This window comes from Oncorhynchus mykiss, chromosome 12 (assembly GCF_057628025.1).
Source record: "Oncorhynchus mykiss isolate SJ-2025 chromosome 12, ASM5762802v1, whole genome shotgun sequence".
NCBI lineage: Eukaryota > Metazoa > Chordata > Actinopteri > Salmoniformes > Salmonidae > Oncorhynchus > Oncorhynchus mykiss.
In genome coordinates, this window is record NC_143033.1 from 43,998,916 (window position 1) to 44,023,509 (window position 24,594).

The 24,594-nt window shown below is 43.2% G+C and overlaps 1 protein-coding gene across 7 annotated transcripts in view; it reads right to left on the reverse strand.

Annotated features, from left to right (window-relative positions):
* The window catches only part of LOC110538899 (opioid-binding protein/cell adhesion molecule), a 564,414-nt gene that overhangs the window by 264,129 nt on the left and 275,691 nt on the right, over positions 1-24,594 (reverse strand). For 3 of the 7 annotated variants that reach the window (XM_090192535.1, XM_090192534.1, XM_090192533.1), the window contains exon 1: positions 20,693-20,944. The exons of the other annotated variants lie outside the window; for them this stretch is intronic. In XM_090192535.1, coding sequence (XP_090048661.1) covers positions 20,693-20,810 — 118 coding nt within the window. In that variant the 5' untranslated portion in view covers positions 20,811-20,944. Of the gene's footprint in view, positions 1-20,692; positions 20,945-24,594 lie in introns of those variants that run through there. 7 annotated transcript variants of the gene reach the window in all.

Consider the following 24,594-nt stretch of genomic DNA (forward strand, 5'->3'; position numbering starts at 1 on the left):
GCATATAGCTTTCACACCTTTCATAGAGAGTCTACTGAAGACAAATTAAATACCATTGTCCGAAAGGAAAATAGAAAAGGAACCACAATTGGGATATATAGAGAGCTGCATCTCAACAGTCTCTCTCAAGCCTTTAAAATCATTCTGACAACTGCAGGTCTGCTATTGCAAACATGTTACTTTGTCGATAATCTCATTCTTATCGACGATGTACAGAGAGAAAGCAATATGTTCCTTTTCTCCACAGCTTTGCCGTGTGTCGTGAAGCAGCCTGGTGCATCTCAAATCATTAATATTTGGATAATTTTATTCTACCAGGTTGTCCCATTGAGATTCAAATATCTATTTTTCAAGGGACACCTGCCAGTATCCACATTTCACTTCCCATTCAGCGACATTAAGGCTAGAGAACAAGGTCAGGACATACAGTCACGGGCCCAGGCACTGACATCTGTGGGAGGGAGCGGTCGGCGGGCACAGTTGGCACTCGCCACGGCCAGCTGTGTGAATCGAAGATCTCCCATGTCACCCCAGAACGCCACCACAGGGAGGTGGTGCAATTCCAAAGAGGCTACTAACTGTCACTTCATCACAATATCACAGGCCCAACACACAAGCTGTTCCTGGCCAACACCTGTGCTCTCCCAGTGCAGGAGGACAGCGATGGGCAGAATCATTGCCGTGCAATATTGGGAGTGCTCAAGATGATTCTGAAAGTCTGAAGTCTCCTTTTTTCCCCCAACGAAGCTAGAGGAATGAGGACTCACTCGGGTCACTGAGCTCACACATTGTTTTGACACAGAAGTAACCGTTATGGTGTCAGCAGAGGGTGATTAGAGGTGTGAGAACCTGGGGCCTCATTTACCAATCATGCGTAGGCACAAATATGTGTGTAAACCATGCATGGGATCACTTCCACGCAAAGTGTGAGATTGATCAATATGAACGTTTGCTTGAGAGTGTGCGTAAATTTACGCACAGCCATGACCATGAGTAAGGACAGTGACAAGTGGAGGAACAAGCAAAGCTTAGCCTAGTGAACGGGGGAAAAATACTGAACAAAAATATTCTGAACAATAATATAAACGCAACATGCAACAATTTCAACCATTCTACTGAGTTACTATTCATATGAGGAAATCAGTCAATTGAAATCAATTCATTAGGCCCCGATCTATGGATTCCACATGACTGGGAATACAGATGTGCATCTGTTGGTCACAGATACCTCTAGAAAATGGTATGGGAGAGGATCAGAAAACCAGTCAGTATCTGGTGTGACCACCATTTTCCTCATGCAGCAAGACACATCTCCTTCGAATAGAGTTGATCAGGCTTTTGATTGTGGCCTGTGGAATGTTGTCCCACTCCTCTTCAATGGCTGTGTGAAGTTGCTGGATATTGGACATCGATAAAATGCATTTGTGTTCATTTGTCCGTAGCTTATGCCTGCCCATACTATGGGGCACTATGTTCACAACGCTGATATCAGCAAACCGCTCGCCCACACAACTCCATACACATGGTCTGCGGTTGTGAGTCCGGTTGGATGTCCTGCCAAACGACGTTGAAGGTGGCTTATGGTGAGAAATTAACATTCAATGATCTGGCAACAGTTCTGGTGTAACAAAACTTCACATTTTAGAGTGACCTTTTATTGTTCTCAGCACAATGTGCACCTGTGTAATGATCATGCTGTTTAATCAGCTTCTTGATATACCACAACTGTCAGATGGATGGATTATCTTGGCAAAGGAGATATGCTCACTAGCAGGGATGTAAACTAATTTGTGCACAAGAGAGAAATAAGATCTTTGTGCGTATGAAACATTTCTGGGATCTTTTACATGTTACATTAATATTTATTTTCAGTGTATATGTTGAAAATGTGTGAATTTATTTATTTGTATTTCCATTGTGAATTCATGCATCTATATCTTGACAGGCGATATCATATATTTTGACTACATCAGTGCATTTGTTATGATAATAATACATATAGAGTACAGATATTTGTTAAATTAGAGGCACGTGTGAAAGTGGAACCATTTATGAAATGCTATAAAAGACTGAGATAATGGGAAATTGTATGAGAATGTAAGGAATGACGCTGGAGAATAGAAGCAGGTGCGGGGAGTTGACATTTAATTAGGAACGGACATGCAACAGGACAGGAACACCGTCAGAACTGGGAATCACAAAGACAGTTGACAAACAATGCAGCAATGGGGAACAGAGCTGGGGAACTGACAAATATAGTGGAGGTAATAAACAGGTGGTTGAGTCCAGGTGAGTCCAACGCCGAGACATGCCTAGCGCCGAGACATGGGCGCTGGGCAAGCCGGCTGGGGGTAACCTCCCCTCTAACAGGCAGGGGCGTGGGAGCCTGGTGAGCCGGCTGAGGTATAGGACACTGACGATCCGGCTGAGGCATGAACGCCTGTCGATCCCGCTGCGACGTGGAAGCCCGATGATACGACGGAGCATGATGTGGGATGGGAACCTGTCGAGCCAACCGAGGCAAGGAAACACCTCGAGCCAGCTTGGACGTGGAAGCCCGATGAGCTGGCTTAGGCAACCCTGGTTCCATCGGCCGCAGAATCCAAGCCCGACGTGACCAACAAAACAAGAACTCATGGGCCGGCTGGACGAACAAGACCTGACGATCCAGCTGAGACCCGATGTGGGATGGGCACCTTCTGAGCCAACCGGGGCACGGAAACCTCTCGAGCCAGCTTGTACGTGGAAGCCCGACCAGCTGTCTAGGCACCCCCGGTTCCGGCGGCGGCGACCCAGGACCAACGTCACAACCAACCAAAACGCCAGTACTCCCCGATGCTTCGTGCGATGACTGCTGCATTCTGTAAGGAATGCTGGAGAATAGAAGCAAGTATGGGGAGTATAAACAGGTGATTGAGTGAGTCCATGTGAGTCCAATATTGCTGAAGCGCATGACGAGGGAAGGCAGGTGTGCGTAAATGATGGTGGCAGGAGGGCGTAATGCAGGGCAGCCTGGCGCCCTCGAGCGCCAGGGGGGAAGAGCGGGAGCAGGCATGACAGAGAGGCTGATCTTGCTCTGTTGGAAGATTTGGCACATGCCAAAGAGAGCGCGTTTTTAGAGACAGGTTGGACTTCTTGCAGAAAGTACAGTTTGGCTCATCAGATATTGTTTCCCAAAGCTAATCTTATAGGATTTAAGAGGATTTGTGAGGATTTAAGACCTCCTTTAGAAAGACAAACACATGCCATTCCAAGTGCTATCTACCCTCAGTTTTTTGGCAACGGACACTTTTCAGCGGGAGATTGCCGATCGGCATCTCACAGACAGCGATGAGCCAATGTTTTGGATGCAATCAGCAAAACAAACTGTAACATACAATTTCCATACACCATCGCACCACAGGTTGAAGTCAAGAGGCGTTTCTTTGCCAACAATGTGTTCCCAAATACAAACAGAATAATAGAAGGCACCCACATCATCATAAAAGCACCATCCCAAAATGAGTTCAACTCTGTGAACAGAAAATGCTTCCACTCTTAATGTGCATGTGATGCCTAAAAGATGCTGCTGAATGTCGTTCATGGCTATACGCCTGTAGGACTGAGCTGCTGAGAATGAATGGCTTATTGGTGAGTGTTGCCTACTTGTTACGAGTTCCCTGCCGGTGACTGTTATCAGCACCTCACAACCCTAATGTTACTAAGGGGCCGGACATCTGCCCATCCTCTTGTCTATACAGGTAACACAACACAAGCAGTGACAGAGAGCAACATCTCTACCTCTGCCCATCAACAACTGGACTCAATAACATCTTTCTGGACTTGTGGGATGGTGTGCGTGCACATTTGTATATTGATCTTAATAGTTAGTTACTATTGTTGTATGCTGCCTTTGTGTATAGCTGTATTGTAAATACATGCAGGTAGCATATACATCTTCAGACAGTCCTTCCCTTGGTAATACCGGGGGTAGTGTCAGTGAGTCACAAACTAGTTAAACACATAGAGCCGAGCAACTAATTGTCTTAACGGTCCTCTCTTTGTAGCTACGTTTTTATTTTCACAACTGACTGAGCTTAACTGACTGAGCTTAATAAACCATTTTGGTTGTACTCTAGCACCTCTATTTCAGACTCTGAAATGTTGTTTTTTTCTTTGCCTTTTTTGGTTGAGACATTGTATTTCATGGTACGGCGTTGTATATTCTCCACAGACTTTATGATTAATTATGTGCATTTCAAAATTCATCTAGAGGCTGAGAACAATTTGTATTTATTCATGGTTATCTTCTAGATGTATGTATGACGCTGGTAGGATGGTTTGATAAATCACACTTTTTCTATAGGTGTACGAACATTCTAAATTCTGTTCATAAGTAGTATTTTAGAATAGTATCTACGCAATATTGATAAATGAGGCCCCAGGACCTCTGCCTTGCTAGCACGTGACTGCCCTCCTGAAGTGTCTTACCAGTTAGTGGGGAAACTTCAGGTTGAAGAGGAAGTTTCACACATCTCCATGTGATACATTCACCCCTCAAACTTCCTCAACATCGCAACTGTAGATCCGGGTCACCACACCAGTGTAAAGGATGTCATGCTGCTTGCTTAGCGAGTACTGCTTCCTCCTGATTCAGTTCACACCGAGTTTCGAACCCAGGACCTCTGCCTTGCTAGCACACGTGACCACCCTCCTGAAGCGTCTTTCAAGTCGGCGCCACACATAAAAGCTAGCAAATCACTGGCACAAGTGTGGACACTTCAGGCTGTGGAGTAAGTTTCACACATCCCCATGTGCTACACTGGCAACATACAGTAGCAAAACACAGATTTTGATATTGCTAAATTTCGTATACACATTTAAGCCAAACATACCTCAAATGTTTGCCTCAAATGTTTAACATTAAATAATGGTGCCATCCAGGGCTAAAAAAAAATAATGTAATTGGTAGCCCTGGTGCACCACATGAAATGTAGAATCACCAGAAAATAATTTTTTAAATTGAGATACAGCATTTATTGGGCCTTTATAAATTCTAGCTAGTTTTGAAGCACATGTTCTACCCTAGAAATGAATATGTAACACTGTAAAGACATCTGCTTATTATAAAAGCTAAAAGGTTGACACGAATGCCTGTCATTGAAATTACATAGTCACCTGTGTAAAAGCCCACGTTTCCTAATGAGGTGCATTCAATTGGAAATTGTACATTGTCTCTTGTTATGGTTTGTGATGACCACATGCAAGAGGTCTGTCATTCATTCCTTGCTAGGATCATTGATTTCCTGAACAAGCTATCCCTTATTCCTTTCTTTCTGTGCCCCTAAATGTTTGGATATAATGGTACATTTAGCTAGCTTACCAATGAGGTTTAGTTGAGTTTATTAGGATTCCCATTAGCTACTGCACAAGCAGCAGCTATTCTTCCTGGGGCCCACATACAATGTACAAATACATGATAAAGTACAGAACAGTCATAGACAAGAACAACATAAGATATTCAAATAAACATTCCAATAAACACTTTTTTAAAGGTGAATGGAAATGAAAAATTGCAGTCCAACATTGTTCTAACTGCATTTCTTCAACATGGAAACACATTGTTTAGGCATACTGTAAATGTCCATCTGGACACGGGCAACATAGTCAATAAGCAAGATTCAATTCACTAGGCTCTAACAAGACAGTGTACAGCTAAGGCCTAACAAGACAGTGTATGGCCTAATTCGAATCAACTTTTAATAAAAACTAAACAACGGCCTGTTTTAAATAGGCTGTCTAAATACAGTTACAGGTACCATAACTGCTCCCTGTGGGTGTATAATACATACAAGGCAACTTCGACTTTTCACAGGAGCTGGATAAAGATACAATATAAGGATAAAGTGGGAATGTCCACTCACCGTTATAGTGTTGTGGTAATGGTTGGCTTTTGTTGAACTCTGAAAATGGCAGGAAATGTCAAGGTAATATGTGACGGACATTCTGAACTAAGCAATGAAAAACAACTGCTGTAAATACACAAAGGTTAGCTGCTGATGGTTATATGATTAAGTGACCTTAGTGGTGAGGAAAGAACTTGTGTTGAATTAATGGTTTATAAAACCCTGTGACATTTCAAGGTAACAGTGCTATTTGAGACCTATTCAAAGTAAAGCAGCGCACCTATTTTCTAAGATACAGTAAGTTAAAAACCTCTTCCCGCAAAGTAGAAAAGCATGTTTGAATCACTATGCAGTCATTTAATTTAGTTCGAAAATGTGATGTAGTTCAGTGTATGAATCCAAAAGTGATTTTCTGACAGTACAAGAAGTATTTGAATGCACTAAACCTGCTACTTTTAATAATGAAGCACATTCGAAAAATATATTGTAGTGGCATCTACAATGCATTATAGGAATGTGGTGGGTACTTTTCTGGATATTACATTTTAAGGACGCTAGTTTAGAGTGATGGAGATGACTGTGTGATGTGATATTATGTGTCTTCTTTTCTTCATTTATGCACCTTCGACTTCTTCCCCATCGATTGTGGCCAAAGGAGGTTGTCATTAAGTCAATTCTTCCCAGAATAGAAATGGTTTGTGTATGAATGCTCCTTGCCCCTACTATCAATGGCAGCAGCACCAATTAAATGAATAAGGGGGAAACAACCAAGATGTAAACACATTCTAATCATATTAACTAAGTCCTGTCTGGGCAAAATCAGCTATTTGTCACTGAAGAAGAAAATATCAAGAAGACTGATATTCCAACTCTGAACTCCATGTGGGAGATGGTGGGTCTCTAACAGAATCTTAATCCCGAGCACCTTTTATTTCATTTCCTTTTATATGGACACTGGAGATTAAGTGTCTGGGTGATGGTGACAGTGTTGCCAAGCCTCTCAACCTATCTATTTGTGGTGGCCTAGAGTGGGTGCCACCCAGTGATCAGATGCTTTTAACAGACATGGAATAAAATTCATGGCTTCTGGCAATGGAGAGATAAGAGAGATACATTTAACCCTGATCAATGTCTCTCTACCTCTCTATCTAGCTGCAAGTCTCTGTTCTGTCATCTGTTAATCATATGCCTGCACATAACTGGGAATAAGAATTTGTTCCTCCACTTTGGATGGCCTTTGTGAGTGAATACTAATATTCAGACTGAAAATATGGAAATATCTTTGTGTGTTAAGAAATGTGTTGGTGTGACTTAGTGCTTCTATTTCTATGGGTGACATGTCCATTCATGATCACGCAAGTCAGATGACCTTTGTCATGACAGAGGTATCAGTTTGCATTATGACTGTACTGATGCTGCATAACAACCTTCCTATAGCATGGTAGACTATATTTCATAGTGAAACGGTCATGTTCATGTCATGGTGAATCGTCAAATGAAGTGTTATCTAACATGAGGCCATAACAATGAAGTCCACCACCTCCATTAAAGTACCACCAAATAAAAACAAATATATTGAGCTCAGCACACATTGGACATATTCAAATTGAACATGAAACTCAGGTGAACTTCATCACTCCTGCAATGATCACATTTTGATCTCTGGCGACTGAAGTTTGTGCTCTTGAATCATCTCATATGATGTTTTTGGAGCAGTGAATTTATCAATGTGGTGATGATCGAGGAAGAACCAGGTTCATTCAGTAGAACTCTTCTGCCACCAAGTGGGGGATGACACACACACAGCACACACACACACGCACACATACACACATGCTCACACAGTCACACACTATGCAGACCTGCACACAATTACATTACAGTTAACTGACAAAAAAACAACAACTTATTTTGTGGAATCTTTGTACAAATTGAACCTTTTCAACTTTTAATACAACCAGTGTTAAACAACAGCTAAACGAACCTGGCACAGTGTATCTGGGGTCACCCCGCCTCACGGTGGGTAGAACAATGGAAAACTGAAAGTATATAGCACCTTTTGTCTCGCACTTAAACTTCCATGTTCATCTGGTACTGCTGAGGTACAATTCAGCCCTTGACAGCCCTTCTTTTTAATTAGCACGTCCCTGGGGCCCCCTTATCAGTGATGGACTATTCTCTTAATGAGCTGTTATTAAGCAGTTTCTCTCCGGGCTGATAGTCTCCCAGCCACCTATGGCACGGGCTGATTAGAACCAACCTCGGCTAATTCCTATTCCCTTACGCTCCAGTGAACTCGAGCTCCTTCCCGACCATTATTTTACATTTTACTCAGGTTAAAAAACTGCGCCGAGATAGTCACAATAAAAAAAAGAGAGAAAAAAATGTAGTTTGATGAAGTCAAAAGTATAAAGGCTTTTTTTGCTCTGTATCAATCCCTCAGCTCATCAGACTCACTCCTGTGGAATGATGATCTGGTGTAGTTAAAGGTGGAAATTGAAAAAAATAATCAAAGAAACATATTTTGGGTCAGAGAAGGTCATCTAAAGGTAGATTATATTTTGAATAACTGTATGTGTAGGACTTTTGTGAATAGGAAAATAATTGAAGGTGCACAGTAGGCCTAAGCAGTAGTAGGACACTGAACTGCCCACAAAGAGATATGCCTCTTCTGGTTTACTGTATTCCAATAAAGTGCTGCCTTTTTTACTGTAGCGTCAAAACGGAATATTAAAACACAAGAATGAATCCACAACCCTGATGGAACAGACACAATCTCTGCAATGGATTCAAAGTCATGGTTTGACAGAGAGAGAAAATAAGTGTGATCTATTTTGCAATGACATGGACATCTATCCCAAAAAACATACTGTCCCTCAATCAGATCAAACGTGTGTGATGAAAAATAACGAGATCACCAAAACTTTTGAGGTAAAAAAAACACAACTAGATTCTTCCCCATTCAATACTAAATTGCCCTGATTGAGCTTGACCATTACAGACTCAACACAACTTTTTTTGAGTCCCGAAGATTAGGGCCTGGTCCGGAGAAAGCAGAATGTCCAGACCTGCTGACTCGTTGAATTAGAAATTGTAATCCAAATCAAGGTTAGAGATTGCTGATTTCGATCTCCAGAAGCTGGTTTTGGTCATAGGAAACGATGGTGGAGACATTATGTCCGTGCTTCTACACCTACATTGCTTGCTGTTTGGGGTTTTAGGCTGGGTTTCTGTACAGCACTTTGAGATATCAACTGATGTAAGAAGGCCTATATAAATAAATGTGATTTTATTTTATTTGATTATGTACATAAAAAGTTCAGATCAACGTAAAAAATACACAAAATAGCAGAATTGGTCAGGATCCCGTAAAACGGCTGCTATCCACTACAGCGTCATCTTAATGTTCCATGACACACTCTAGCAATTGAACGAGCGTAAGATGTTAACCATCATTTGGATGTGATCATGCCCAGTGGTTTGGTAGTTGAGGTGATTTATAAACCAGATAAGAAGTATGTGTCGAGTCTTGCTCACGCTGACCCTAGTGAACCAGAAGTGTGTCTAAGATAACCAGTCGGATATTCGTGACATGGGGATGCTGGAGCAAGCTTAATTCAGTTCATCTCAATATATTCAGTTACTGCGGCTACAGTTGCTGTGGCATTACCAATACTTCCACATCTAACACTTTATCAGCTTCTCACACTGTTGCCACAAATAGAACCACAACTAAGCCCATACTGTACATATGCAGTGTTGCCTGTGCACAGTGCCGCTTTTTTAGAATCAATGTCTTTCGTATGGTCTAGTAATCCAGCTTCAGCATGCTGTCTCCAACACCGGTCCTGAAGAGCCACTGGGTGGGCATGCTTTTGTTATAGCCCAGCACAAACAACTGTTTCAAATATTTCTAAATACTTCTATATTAATGTGGAAGCTAACATGATTGCGGATAATCCTGAATTAAACGTGAAAAATTAAGAGTGAGAAAGTTACAGATGCACAAGTATCATACTCCGAAAAAACTAACCTCCCCTGGTACTGTAACTGTGAGAGGTTAGCATGCCTTTGGGGGTATGGTATTTGTGTGTCTTTAACGTTACTCTTCATCACGATTCATTCCGGACTATCCGTAAACACAGTAACATCTACATTAATGTAGAAGTGTTTATAAATATATTCTGTTCTTATTTACAATAAAAGTGACTCAAAAATGACACAATTCATTATTTACTATTAATTTCTATTGGGCACAAAATAATCTGAAACACAACCAAAACAAACAGCAAATGCATCCAACAAGTTTGTAGTCACAAGCTTGATGTAATCATTGCATGCTAGAAATACTTTTGACTACTTTAATACACCTATAAGTGAATTTGTCCCAATACGTTTGATCCCATAAAATGGGGAGATGATGTACAATAGGTGTTTCTAAACGGTTCACCCGATATGAAAATACCCTCAAATTAAAGCTGACAGTCTGCACTTTAACCTCATAGTCATTGTACCATTGTACCAAGTGCTGGAGTACAGACATACTTGTGGAGCTCACTGTGTGATCCACGTACACCACTGATGTTATTCACAATTGTCACGGTCTTTTGTAGAATTAACGGACTAAGGCGCAGCGTGCGTAGAGTTCCACATGTTCAATTAAAGAAACTCACCAAAACAATACAGAACAAAAACGAAACATGAAGTCAAATGCAGTGCACACTGGCAACTACAAACAAACAAACAAGATCCCACAAAAATCCAGTGGAAAAAGGCTGCCTAAATATGATCCCCAATCAGAGACAATGATAAACAGCTGCCTCTGTTTGGGAACCATACCAGGCCAACATAGACAAATAATAACCTAGATAACCCACCCTAGTCACACCCCGACCTAACCACCATAGAGAATAAAAGGATACCTATGGTGTCAGGGCGTGACAGTACCCCCCCCCCCCCCCCAAAGATCCTGACTCATTAGGAGAGGGTCTGGGTGGGCATCCAACATCGGGGGCGGCTCCGGTGCGGGGAGAAGTACCCACTCCACTCGCGGATACGTCGGCTTCGGATCGTCGCCGGAGGCCTCGGACCGTGAATTGTCTTCGGAAGCTCCGGACCGTGAAACGTCGTCGAAAGCTCCAGATCGTGAATCGTCGCCGGAGGAACCGGACTGTGGATCGTTGCCGGAAGAACCAGACCGTGGATCATCGCCGGAGACTCCGGACCGTGGATCATCATTGGAGGCTTTTGGACTGGGAACCCTTGCTGGGGCTCTGGACTGGGAACCCTCGCAGGAGGCTCTGGATTGGGAACACTCGCAGGAGGCTCTGGATCAGGAACCCTTGCAGGAGGCTCTGGACCGGGAACCCTCGCAGGAGGCTCTGGACCGGGGACCGTAGTTGGAGGTTCCGGACCGTGGACTATCGTTGGAAGCTCCGGACTGGGAATCGTCGCCGGAAGCTCCGGTCTGGGAATCGTCGCCGGAAGCTCCGGACTGGGAATCGTCGCCGGAAGCTCCGGACTGGGAATCGTCGCCGGAAGCTCTGGACTGGGGAGGCACACTGGAGGCCTGATGCGTGGGGCGGGCACAGGTGGCGCCAGACTGGTGACACGCACTTCAGGGCGAGTGCGGGGAGCAGGCACAGGAGGCACCTGACTGGGAAGGCGCACTTGAGAGAGAGTGCTAGGAGCAGGCACAGGACGTACCTGACTGGGAACACACACTTCAAGGAGAGTGCGTGGAGCAGGAACAGGACGTACCTAACTGGGAATGCGCACTTGAGGAAGAGTGCGAGGAGCAGCAACAAGACGTACCTGACTGGGAAGGCGCACTGGAGACATGGTGCATAGAACCGGCACAAGACTTACTGGGCCGTGGAGGCGCACTGGAGGTCTGGAGCGTAAAACTGGCACAACGTGTCCTGGACAGGTGACAACCTTCGCCCGGCAAGTGCGGGGAGCTGGCACAGGACGTACCGGGCTGTGGAGGCACACTGGAGACACGGTGTGTAGAACCAGCACACATTGTACCGGAACGATGACACTCTCCTCAAAGTGAGTGTGGAGAGCTAGCACAGGTGGCATCGGACGGCTAACACGCTCCTCAGGGCGACTCTCTCTCATCACTCTCCTCAACTTTCGCCAACCACTCCTCGCTCAATCTATCCCAATATTCCTCCTCGGTCTCTGACTCACCCCTCAGTGTTGCCGACCACCTAGTGTGCCACCCCAAAACAATTCAGGCTGTCTTTTGGGCTTGCGTCGTGGCCGCGAACCCTGGCGTCGTCGCTGTCCTTCCCTCACCGCTTGCGTCTGCTTCCACAGAAGGCTTTCGTCTCCAGCCATAATTTCCTCCCAAGTCCAGGATGTCTTCTCCTCCTTTATCTCCTCCCAAGCCCAGGATACCTTCTCTTCCCGGGCACGCTGCTTGGTCCTGTTGTGGTGGGATCTTCTGTCACGGTCGTTTGTAGAATTAACGGACCAAGGCGCAGCGTGCGTAGAGTTTCACATGTTTAATTAAAGAAACTCACCAAAACAATACAGAACAAAAATGAAATGTGAAGTAAAATGCAGTGGACACTGGCAACTACACACAAACAAACAAGATTCCACAAAAACCCAGTGGAAAAAGGCTGCCTAAATATGATCCCCAATCAGAGACAACGATAAACAGCTGCCTCTGATTGGGAACCATACCAGGCCAACATAGACAAATAATAACCTAGATAACCCACCCTAGTCACACCCCGACCTAACCACCATAGAGAATAAAAGGATCTCTATGGTCAGGGCGTGACAACAATGGCTATTTTTTAACATGTAACCAATACAGTGGTTACAATTCTGAACATGCAATGACGATGAGTCCACTACTGAATATGCAAATTGCAGTGAACATATGCATACATCTGAATGGCTGAATACATGAATACTGAACTGAATCTTTGCATATTTCAAGTGAAAGAGAATATGGTTTCTTCATACAACCGAGAGAGAACTGACTGTTCTCATGATAATGACAATTGTCTTTTCTAAACATAGTCTGAAGATGAAGCTGATGAGCCACAAGAAAAGGTGTGCGTGTGCGCAAGTTATCCATCTTTTCTGTATCCCACTTTCTGAATACCTTGGAGAAGCCAAATCTACTAAAAAGCCAAAGCCATACTCCAATATCTGTAGTCCCACTAGGGTTGGCTAGAGAACAAGTCTTTCCCAGAGTGTTTGTGACTTTTCAAATGGTCTAAATGGGTTTACCATGCCATTGAACCGAGTGAATGGTGCTGACGGCCTGATGGCAGTGCCTTTAAAATGCTCTCGTCTCGCAGCTCCTGCACTCCAGTCAATCCCTGTGCTCAATACAGGGCCTTTTAACCACAACGGATCTGTCAAAACAACCTTATTCGCCGGGCCATTTGGACGCCTTGGCCTCCGCGGGATCCGTCAAGTCGGATTCAGGCAGCACCGCGCTCGATAGCATCAATCGATTGGAATTTACAGTGAACACCTGAAACAGGCCGTCTACGGGATTGCCCTCAGTGTTCAGTGTTGCCTTTCCCTTCTCAGAATTGAACCACGTGAAAGGGTACTGCAGGCGCCACAGCCTTGCAAGCTTCAGCGAACTTGGATTGCTGCAGTGGTGGGAGTTAATGGCAATTTCGAGCATACTGTATTTGAATGGGAAATGGCTTTTTCCCACATCAGATGGACAGGAGTGGGGGGGCTCTTAACAATAGGGGAATACGGGGACACTGTGTGTGAGGCCTTCCGATGTGCTCTCGCAATGATTGAAAAAAATGTGGGATGGGGTGTGTGTGTGTTGTGGTGCGAACACGTGAATGTTGCTTCAACTTGACATGACAGATTCCAGTGAAATATGTTTTGCGAGAGTGAAATGTACACAAACAATACAGTACATGAAATAGTTTTTGTGTACTCAGTTCACGAGTCATTGATTCCGATAGTTCAAGGCAGACAATGCCCCCATCTGCCTCCGTTCTCAAGACATTTGGTTTGCGTCATCTCCTTATTTATTTATTTATTTAGATGCAACATAAACAAACAATTGAGAACGTGTTGAAGTGACAAAATTCAGTTACCGTACAGGACCAATTCAAATTTCTCAAGTCCCCTCAAATGGCGCCCTTCTTTCCTTCCAAAACTGAAGAGATCCCTGATTTGAAACAATTAGGCCTCGTGAAAGCAACGCATTGTAAAACCTCACTTTAAAATATCCAACATATTCGATCACTGATCTCCTTAAATCTATCCAACACAACCTGTCCAACATATCCGATCACTGATCTCAAGAAGGAAGGAAGCCTTCCAAATTATTCCACAGTAGCTGCTTTAAGTTTATCCTATAAGCACGCTGCCACCGCACTGCCAAAGGCCATGTCCATATTTACATCTGCTGAGTGACAGGATGATGCATGTGTCATTAGGACACAGGGAGACAGGCAGATATCCCCCATTAAACAGAGCGATTCCACCAGGCTTATAGTGATCAGGGATGATAATGGCAAACATGTGGGGACGAGTATCTATACGTTCCATTAACCCTCCGCTCAACCTTAAACTCTCTATACCGCATACCAATGCCGGTTGCTAAGCTACCAAAGGTAGGATAGATTCTCAGCTGTGCAAATGGGTTGAAGACCTTGTTCTATTTTAATTCCTGCACAGTACTCTCTGTTCTTGACAATGAAGTAGCATATAGATAATAAAATGCCTGAGCTTGTGAGTTGTGGACGGCTGCAGGGGAAAGGGTTACAGAGGCAGTGTGGAGTTTATGACTTGGTAAAATAGGAGGATTTGTGCTAAACAATTCTTCACTTGTCTCTGTGTGAATGGCCTTTAAAATGCTTAAAGGAGTAAATAGTAGTAGTAGTAGTAGTAGTAGTAGTAGTAGTAGTAGTAGTAGTAGTAGTAGTAGTAGTAGTAGTAGTAGTAGTAGTAGTAGTAGTAGTAGTAGTAGTTAGTAGTGGGTAAAGGAGAAGCAGCCAAGTATTAGAAATAGTAGCGGCCAAGTGGAAGTGATTTTTAGTATTAGTAGCTGCAGCCTCATAGTAGTAGTAGTTTTAGTAGTACTAGTACCAGCAGCAACAGTAGTAGTTGTTTTTTTTTTGTATGATAATGCTAAACCAATTGAGCTTAAATAATTTCCTCTGCCATTCTACAATCATTTCCTCTGCCATTCTAAAACCACATGAGCTACGGTAGTCACACATCCGGACAAAATAACTCATCGCTGAAGTAGCTTAATTATTCAGGCTTAAGTTCAATTTCCATTCAAGCCATATCTCACTGCCTTACAGCAGCCCACAACATGTTGTTGACCCAAAATTGATGTGAAGTCCTTTTCCGACCCACAAAGATCAAAACATTTAACACATTACTGAGTACAAACTATTCTGCAACAAATAGTGATGTGGAAAGGACAGGTCAACACATGGAAATGTTAATGGAATTATCAATATGCTCAACATAATAGTCCATAGTATAGCAGAGGTGGAAGGTATTTTCCAGGTTCTAACTACTTTCCCTTTTGGGAGGTCAACAGTATTTTCCAGTAGTAAAGCTATTAACATTTAGATGATAGGGCTGACACAGTTCATTTCTCATCCACATTCTAGGCTGTATACTGGGCCTTACCTATGCATTTTTAAGGCCCCTTGGGGACAGATTTTCTTCACATTCAATTCAGATTAAAAAGTGATTGTGTTGTGTTGAGTTAAATTGTATTGGAAATCTTTCAGATGTTTTGAACATTTGGTTGAGCTTGCCTGGAGTGCCGGATGGGTGGGGGAATATTGAGTTAGTTCCATGGTGACAAGCAAGCAAGTCAGTCAAGCGCAGCTTGTTTTTTTTCTCAAGTACTATACCCAGGTTTGATGTTATGTTATACTCACATTCCGCCCCCTCTTAGTTTAAAAATAAAATGGTCGGGGACAGAGGCACTCCACTCCATAACATTGTTAGTAGTACAAAGGTTTTACAGCAATGAAAGAAATTAAATGAAATAATTTACAAAAGGATGTCTGCGAATATTTCTGCAAAGTACAGAGTTTGCATAAACAAATAAAAATAAACAGGCAATATAATATAACATTTAAATGTTTTCCCCTGCCAGGAAAGTCAGTGAGAGCCAACAGCACCCCCCTGGGTCTGCCTGCAGGTGGCGATATGACCACATTTTCCAGTTGAACCACTGTTGAGAGTATTGTAGATGTGCCAACCAACCATATGGATTAATTATTGTAATATTAGGAAGCTCCATGTACTATTCTGTGTTGTAGCTGTCATTTGAAATTGCATTGTAGGTTATATTGTTCCCTGAAAACTCAGATTATAGTCTGTTAAAATGTCTATTTGCCAAGTAGGCCCACATATTTCTTGCAATTTCAAAATGTAGATTGTCCCCTTTGTATTTCTGTATAAGACCATGGCCACCCACACAGCTCATTATTAAAAAACAACTAATGACACACTGACTGAATGTAGTTGTGGAACAAAGCATTGTATGAACTGGGAAGAAATGCATCATCCCAACAACTATTTACAAGGGTGACAAACGTCAAGTCATTTTTAGTTCACGGAGAAGCTCGCTATAATAGTGTGCGCTAATGCTCCGCTACTCATATTCATTCATCCATAACATAATAAGAGAGGAAGACACAGGGATCACCCTCTCTTTCCCTTTCGTTTGGTTTATCACTCAGCCAGACCTCTACTTCACAGCCTACAGTACAACCCGAGAGGATTAAAAGCCCTGGTATTAGGCATTAACCCAGCTTTAGGAAGAAGCAGCAGTGAAGACCAGGCAAAGGTCTTGGATTTACCCCCTCAGAAAGCAAGCAGGAAGGAGTGGAAACTGGAGAGGACACAGAGTAAGGGCTTAATGTTACCCCTCCAAAGTCACCCAAATGGGCATGTACCCATTGACAGCCTGGAGAGAGAAGTTCTCCGTCTCAAATGGCACCCTATTCCCTATAGTGCACTACCTTTGACTGGGGCCCATGGGGCTCTGGCCAAAAGTAGTGCACTATGTTAGGAATAAGGTGCCATTTGGGATGTAGTCAAGGAAAGAAGAGGAGACATGACCTGGGGAATACATTTTTTTCTCGGAATGCCTGCTTGCTATTCCTCAGTAAATCACTGAGGCCGAGCTCACTGCCATCCAGGACCTCAAAAAATGGTCAAAGACTCCAGCCACCCAAGCCACAGACTGTTGTCTCTGCTACTCCACGGCAAGCGGTACCAGTGCACCAAGTCTGGAACAAACAGGACCCTGCACAGCTTCTACCCCCAAGCTATACAACTTCTAAACAAGACTGCTTAACAGCTAATAAAATGGCTGACCCTTTTAATGCAGTAACTCTCTTGCTCTGACTCTATGCACACACATTGGACACTACCCAGACACTCATACATACAGTACTTACACACACACACACACACACACACACACACACACACACACACACACACACACACACACACACATTGGATGTTGTCCATCCAATCATAGAATAAGGATCAGAGAATGAACCTAGTGTGTTGTATTGGGATTGTGCCACAGAGCATTATGTGCCACAGAGCATTATCTATGTGTTGAGCAGCTTGGTGACGGTGTTGGATAGAGGTGAAGAGTGATAGTTGAGCATTTTTGGGATATTATTCAATTCAAATTCAATTTTTTTTTCAAATTACAGGAGATGGAGGAGGTATATTATAAAAAAGTTTTATTGGTTTTATCTTTATTTTGTGTCCAGTTAGTGCAATTTATATACATTTGCTACCAATGCGAGTGTGCAGTTTTCTCCACCAGAATGGTCAATGCTGCCAAAAATGTTGTGGACTTTTTATTTGAGAACCCCTTTCATTCTCTGGGATACACGGAAAAGGTGCGAATTAAAAACAAGGGTCAACCTTTGCTTGAGATCAGTTTCTTGATGAAAAGGTGAGGGTGTTCAATACAAACTGGTATCAAAAGATTAGCTGGTTAACAGGGAGCCTTTCATCAAGCCGCCTGTATTTCTGGCTTTGCCTGCTTTTTGGAAAGTCTAAGTCTTGGTCAGAGGTTGGGTACTGTGACCTGAAGAACATTGATCGTTCAGCTAAACGACAAAACAAAAGCAGGGAGAATTTTTGGGGAAAAAGCTGCATCGATAATGACGAAGTTCTGTGTATTCAAAGTGGCTTATCACCACCACTGCATTTTTTGGCATGCAAGAATTTGGTTTTACACTATGGGACACGACGAGAGGGAAAGCCAACAAGGACAACTACAATGAGCTTGCAGAGGTAATTGCACGTTACATTTGCTTTACTTGCTGAACATATTGAACATTCGACTGTGTTTTTTGGGATGTCAAAAACAATTCCGAATGATTTGAACGCTTCCATCGCATCATCCATTAAAAGTTAGATTAAAGAGAGAGTTTGACGCAGCACATTTTTTTCACCTGCGCTTAAGTAGGCTTTCCACTTTCCTCTGGTATTTATTTAGCAAAGATGATAACGCATAATCACTCCGGATAGACACAAGCAAAAACCCATGACATAAATGTAACAGCAGCCTAGGCTACACCTAAACAGTGGAAACTTGACATGCTATATGGGATGAAAACGAGACTATTTTTCAGTCTGATCAACTGTAGGCTACTAGTAAGAGCAGCTGCATATAGCCTATGCACCCTGTCCATCTGGTCAGGGTAAACTAATTGGTAACATTATGCATTTATTGTCCATTTGTGTGTTAGGAGAAAATGTGAATGTGATCAAATTTGGTTAATATTCCAAATTGGGCTGTCTAGGCTGCCTATACGTTTTTAATTATTAACTGGAATTATTCAATCAACATAAAAGTGATGACAGATGTGAGTACATTTTTTATGAGGCCTACTGTACAGTTGCATAGGCCTGCATGATGCAAACATGCATGAAACAAACTCAGCCCTGTTAGTTCTGTTATCTATCAGTTGTTGTCTATGTGTCTGGGTAGAGGAAATCCCCCTCCTAATCTAGTTTAAATATATTTACATGAAGAAATATAAGGTAGCTGGAGTTTGGCAGGGTTTTCATTCCTGCCAAGACCAGGAATTTTTCAGGGTTTTTTAAAAACCATGTGAACTGATTAGGAAAAACTGGTCCCATGATAGCCCATATAAAACATTTTTACAACTGATCACTGTCATTTCCTAGATAGGTTAACATATAAGGAAAAACTCCAGGCCCCAGGGGGTAAAAATTGCCCCACCGCTCTGGGACCTGTGGTGCCACCAGTCTGCTTGCAGTTGTCAGTTATCGTCAGGTATGTGAATGATCAGGGATTTATTCAGGAACGTTTCAGGGGTTACTTTGATGTGTCAAGTGGGCAAAATGCACCTCAGTCTGTGTTTGACTTTATGAATTTTGAGATGTCTTAGTTTAACTTCATAGAGAAACTCGTTGTCCAAACCTACAATGGCGCAGCTGTATTTGTATTTGTAGGCAAGGCAGCATCTACTCTTCCTAGGGTCCGGGCAAAATTAAGGCATTTATGCAATTGTAACATCATTACAAAACATTCATTACAGAATTCACAACACACTAAGTGTGTACACTCAGGCCCATACTCCACTACCACATATCTACAACGTAAAATCCATGTGTACGTGTGTGAATAGTGTGTATGTTATCATGTGTGCGTATGCATGTGTCTATGTTTGTGTTGCTTCACAGTCCCCGCTGTTCCATAAGGTGTATTTTTGACTGCTTTTAAAATCTGTTTCTATTGCTTGTATCAGTTACCTGATGTGGAATAGAGTTCCAAGTAGTCATGGCTCTATATTGTACTGTGTGCCTTCCATAGTCTGTTCTGGACTTGGGGACTGCGAAGAGACCTCTGGTGGCATGTCTTGTGGGGTATGCATGGATGTCCGAGCTGTGGGCTAGCATTTTAAACAGAGCTCGGTACATACAACTTGTCAACACCGCTGACAAAAACAAGTAATGATGAAGTCAATCTCTCTTCCACTTTGAGCCATGAGAGATTGACATGCATGTCATTAATGTTAGCTCTCCGTGTACTTTTAAGGGCCAGGGGTGCTGCCCTGTTCTGAGCCAACAGCAATTTTCCAAAGTCCCTCTTTGTGGCACCTGACCACACCACTGAACAGTAGTCTAGGTGCGACAAAACCAGAGCCAGTAGGATCTGCCTTGTTGATAGTGTTGTAAAGAAGGCAGAGCAGTGCTTTATTATGGACATACTTCTCCCCATCTTAGTTACTGTTGTATCAATATGTTTTGACCATGACAGTTTACAATCCAGGGTTACTCCAAGCAGTTCACCTCAATTTGCTCAATTTCCACATGATTCATTACCAGATGTAGTTGAGGTTTAGGGTTTAGTGAATAATTTGTCCCAAAAACAATGCTTTAAGTGGGAATATTTCTGACTAACTTATTCCTTGCTACCCATTCTGAAACTAACTGCAGGTCTTTGTTAAAACCTCTTACCGACGTGATCCCTGCACAGGAACACCTCAGCGGAAATTTCAGAGCGCCACCTATAGTACTATAGTATAGTACTCGATAAATCTCAAACTTTCATTAAAACACACATGCAAGGTACTGAATTAAAGCTACACTCGTTGTGAATCTAGCCACCAAGTCAGATTTGTAAAATGCTTTTCGGCGAAAGCATGAGAAGCTATTATCTGATAGCATGCACCCCCCCAAAATACCAAAATGTCACCTAAAACAACAGATTTTGCGGTAGCCGGCGCTACACAAAACGCAGAAATAAAATATAAAACATTCATTACCTTTGACGAGCTTCTTTGTTGGCACTCCTATATGTCCCATAAACATCACAATTGGGTCTTTTTCCCGATTAAATCCGTCATTGTATACACAAAATGTCATTTGCTGAAGGCCAGTCATTTCCTGTAAAATGCCCCTTTACAAGACGCAACGTCACTTTTTAAAATTACAAAAGTTGCCTATAAACCTTTACAAATCACTTGAAACTACTTTTATAAACCAACTTTAGGTATTAATAAACGTTAATAATCTATAAAATTGATCACGGGGCGATCTGTATTCGATAGCAGCAAGTCTGGAAATCATCGGCCATGTTTTCATTTTCACAACATCCTGTGGTGCGCCTCAAGTGAGGAAGGGCCTATTCGTGACGTAACCAAGGATAAATGAGGCAGAAATTGATAGCAATGGCGACATCGTGTGGAAGCTGTAAGCGTTTACAGGGGATTCGCTTATATTTTCTGTCGCCTTAGACAAATCATTGAATGGCGGATTAATATTATTTTTGTGTTTTTGGTAAACAGTTTTACCGGGGATTTTTACTCCTAAACACGTTCTGTTATAGCCACAGACCCGATTTAACCAATTTTAGAGACTTCAGAGTGTTTTCTATACACACATACATATGCATATACTATATTCCTGGCATGAGTAGCAGGACTTTGAAATGTTGCGCGATTTTTTACAAAAAGCTGCGAAAATTCGCAGCATCCTAAAGAGTGTTGCATTCATTAATCTTAATGGTTGTACAGTCGTCTCAAATAAATTTGTGAAGGACCTCGGCATTACTCTGGGCCCTGATCTCTCTTTTAAAGAACATATCAAGACCATTTCAAGGACAGCTTTTTTCCATCTACGTAACATTGCAAAAATCTGAAACTTTCTGTCCAAAAATGATGCAGAAAAATTAATCCATGCTTTTGTCACTTCTAGGTTAGACTACTGCAATGCTCTACTTTCCGGCTACCCGGATAAAGCACTAAATAAACTTCAGTTAGTGCTAAATACGGCTGCTAGAATCCTGACTAGAACCAAAAAAATTGATCATATTACTCCAGTGCTAGCCTCCCTACACTGGCTTCCTGTCAAGGCAAGGGCTGATTTCAAGGTTTTACTGCTAACCTACAAAGCATTACATGGACTTGCTCCTTCCTATCTCTCTGATTTGGTCCTGTCGTACATACCTACACGTACGCTACGGTCACAAGACGCAGGCCTCCTAATTGTCCCTAGAATTTCTAAGCAAACAGCTGGAGGCAGGGCTTCCTCCTATAGAGCTCCATTTTTATGGAACGGTCTGCCTACCCATGTAAGAGACGCAAACTCGGTCTCAACCTTTAAGTCTCTACTGAAGACTCATCTCTTCAGTGGGTCATATGATTGAGTGTAGTCTGGCCCAGGAGTGGGAAGGTGAACGGAATGGCTCTGGAGCAACGAACCGCCCTTGCTGTCTCTGCCTGGCCGGTTCCCCTCTTTCCACTGGGATTCTCTGCCTCTAACCCTATTACAGGGGCTGAGTCACTGGCTTACTGGGGCTCTCTCATGCCGTCCCTGGAGGGGGTGCGTCACCTGAGTGGGTTGATTCACTGATGTGGTCATCCTGTCTGGGTTGGCTGGTCATTTATGAACATTTGAACATCTTGGCCATGTTCTGTTATAATCTCCACCCGGCACAGCAAGAAGAGGACTGGACATCCCACATATGCTCTCTCTAATTCTCTCTTTCTTTCTCTCTTTCGGAGGACCTGAGCCCTAGGACCATGCCCCAGGAATACCTGACATGATGACTCCTTGCTGTCCCCAGTCCACCTGACCGTGCTGCTGCTCCAGTTTAAACTGTTCTGCCTTATTTTTATTCGACCATGCTGGTCATTTATGAACATTTGAACATCTTGGCCATGTTCTGTTATAATCTCCACCCGGCACAGCCAGAAGAGGACTGGCCATCCCACATAGCCTGGTTCCTCTCTAGGTTTCTTCCTAGGTTTTGGCCTTTCTAGGGAGTTTTTCCTAGCCACCGTGTTTCTACACCTGCATTGCTTGCTGTTTGGGGTTTTAGGCTGGGTTTCTGTATAGCACTTTGAGGCAGGGTAGCCTAGTGGTTAGAGCGTTGGACTAGTAACCGGAAGGTTGCGAGTTCAAACCCCCGAGCTGACAAGGTACAAATCTGTCGTTCTGCCCCTGAACAGGCAGTTAACCCACTGTTCCCAGGCCGTCATTGAAAATAAGAATTTGTTCTTAACTGACTTGCCTGGTTAAATAAAGGTAAAATAAAAAAATAAATAAATAAAATATCAGCTGATGTACGAAGGGCTATATAAATAAATTTGATTTGATTCATTTCAGTCGCTGTAGTAGCTGACGTGTATAGTGTTGAGTCATTTGTATACATAGACACACTGGCCTTACTCAAAGCCAGTGGCATGTCGTTAGTAAAGATTGAAAAAAGCAAGGGGCCTAAACAGCTACCCTGGGGAATTCCTGATTCTACCTGGATTATGTTTGAGAGGCTTCCATTAAAGAACACCCTCTGTGTTCTGTTAGACAAGTAACTCCTTATTTTAATTATAGCAGGGGGTGTAAAGCCATAACACATATGTTCTTCCAGCAGCAGACTATTATCAATAACGTCAAAAGCTGCAATGAAGTCTAACAAGACATCCATCCACAATCATTTTATCATCAATTTCTCTCAGCCAATCATCAGTCAAGTGCTGTGCTTGTTGAGTGTCCTTCCCAATATGCGTGCTGAAAGTTTGTGGTCAGTTTGTTTTCTGTGAAATAGCATTGTATCTGGTCCCAAAAATATTTTCCAGCAGTTTTCTTAGGGTTGGTAAAAGGCTGACTTAGTCAGCTATTCAAATCACAACACAGATAAGAATGAGAAATAAAAGTAACAATAGCGAGACTATATACAGGGGGTACCGGTACAGAGTCAATGTGCGGTGGTAATGGTTAGTTATTAAAGTGACTAGGTGTGCGACAATGCTGTACTGGGCCGTTCGCACTACCCTCTGTAGTACCTTGCGGTCGGAGGCCGGGCAGTTGCCATACCAGGCAGTGATGCAAATAGTCAGGATGCTGTCGATGGTGCAGCTGTAGAACCTTTTGAGGATCTGAGGACCCATGCCAAATATTTTCAGTCTCCTGATTGGGACAGCGCTCAACCTGCTCCACTGCAGCCCCGTTGATGAGAATGCTCTGTCCTCTTTTTCCTGTAGTCCACAATCATCTCCTGTTTCTTGATCACGTTGAGGGCGAGGTTGTTGTCCGGGCACCACACGGCCAGGTCTCTGACCTCCTCCCTATAGGCTGTCTCATCGCTGTTGGTGATCAGGCCTACCACTGTTGTGTCATCTGCAAACTTAATGATGGTATTGGAGTTGTGCCTGGCCGTGTAGTCATGAGTGAACAGGGAGTGCAGGAGGGGACTGAGCACGCACCCCTGAGGGGCCCCTGTGTTGAGGATCAGCATGGCAGATGTGTTGTTATCTAACCTTTCTACCTGGGGGCGGCCCGTCAGGAAGTCCAGGATCCAGTTGCAGAGGGAGGTGTTTAGTCCCAGGGTCCTTAGCTTATTGATGAGCTTTGAAGGCACTATGGTGTTGAACGCTGAGCTGTAGTCAATGAATATCATTCTCACATAGGTGTTCCTTTTGTCCAGGTGGGAAAGGGCAGTGTGGAGTGCAATAGAGATTGCATCATCTGTGGATCTGTTTGGGCGGTATGCAAATTAGAGTGGGTCTAGGGTTTCTGGGATAATGGTGTTGATGTGAGCCATGACCAGCCTTTCAAAGCATTTCATGGCTACAGATGTGAGTGCTACGTGTTGGTAGTCATTTAGGCAGGTTACCTCAGTGTTCTTGGGCACAGGCACTATGGTGGTCTGCTTAAAACATGTTGG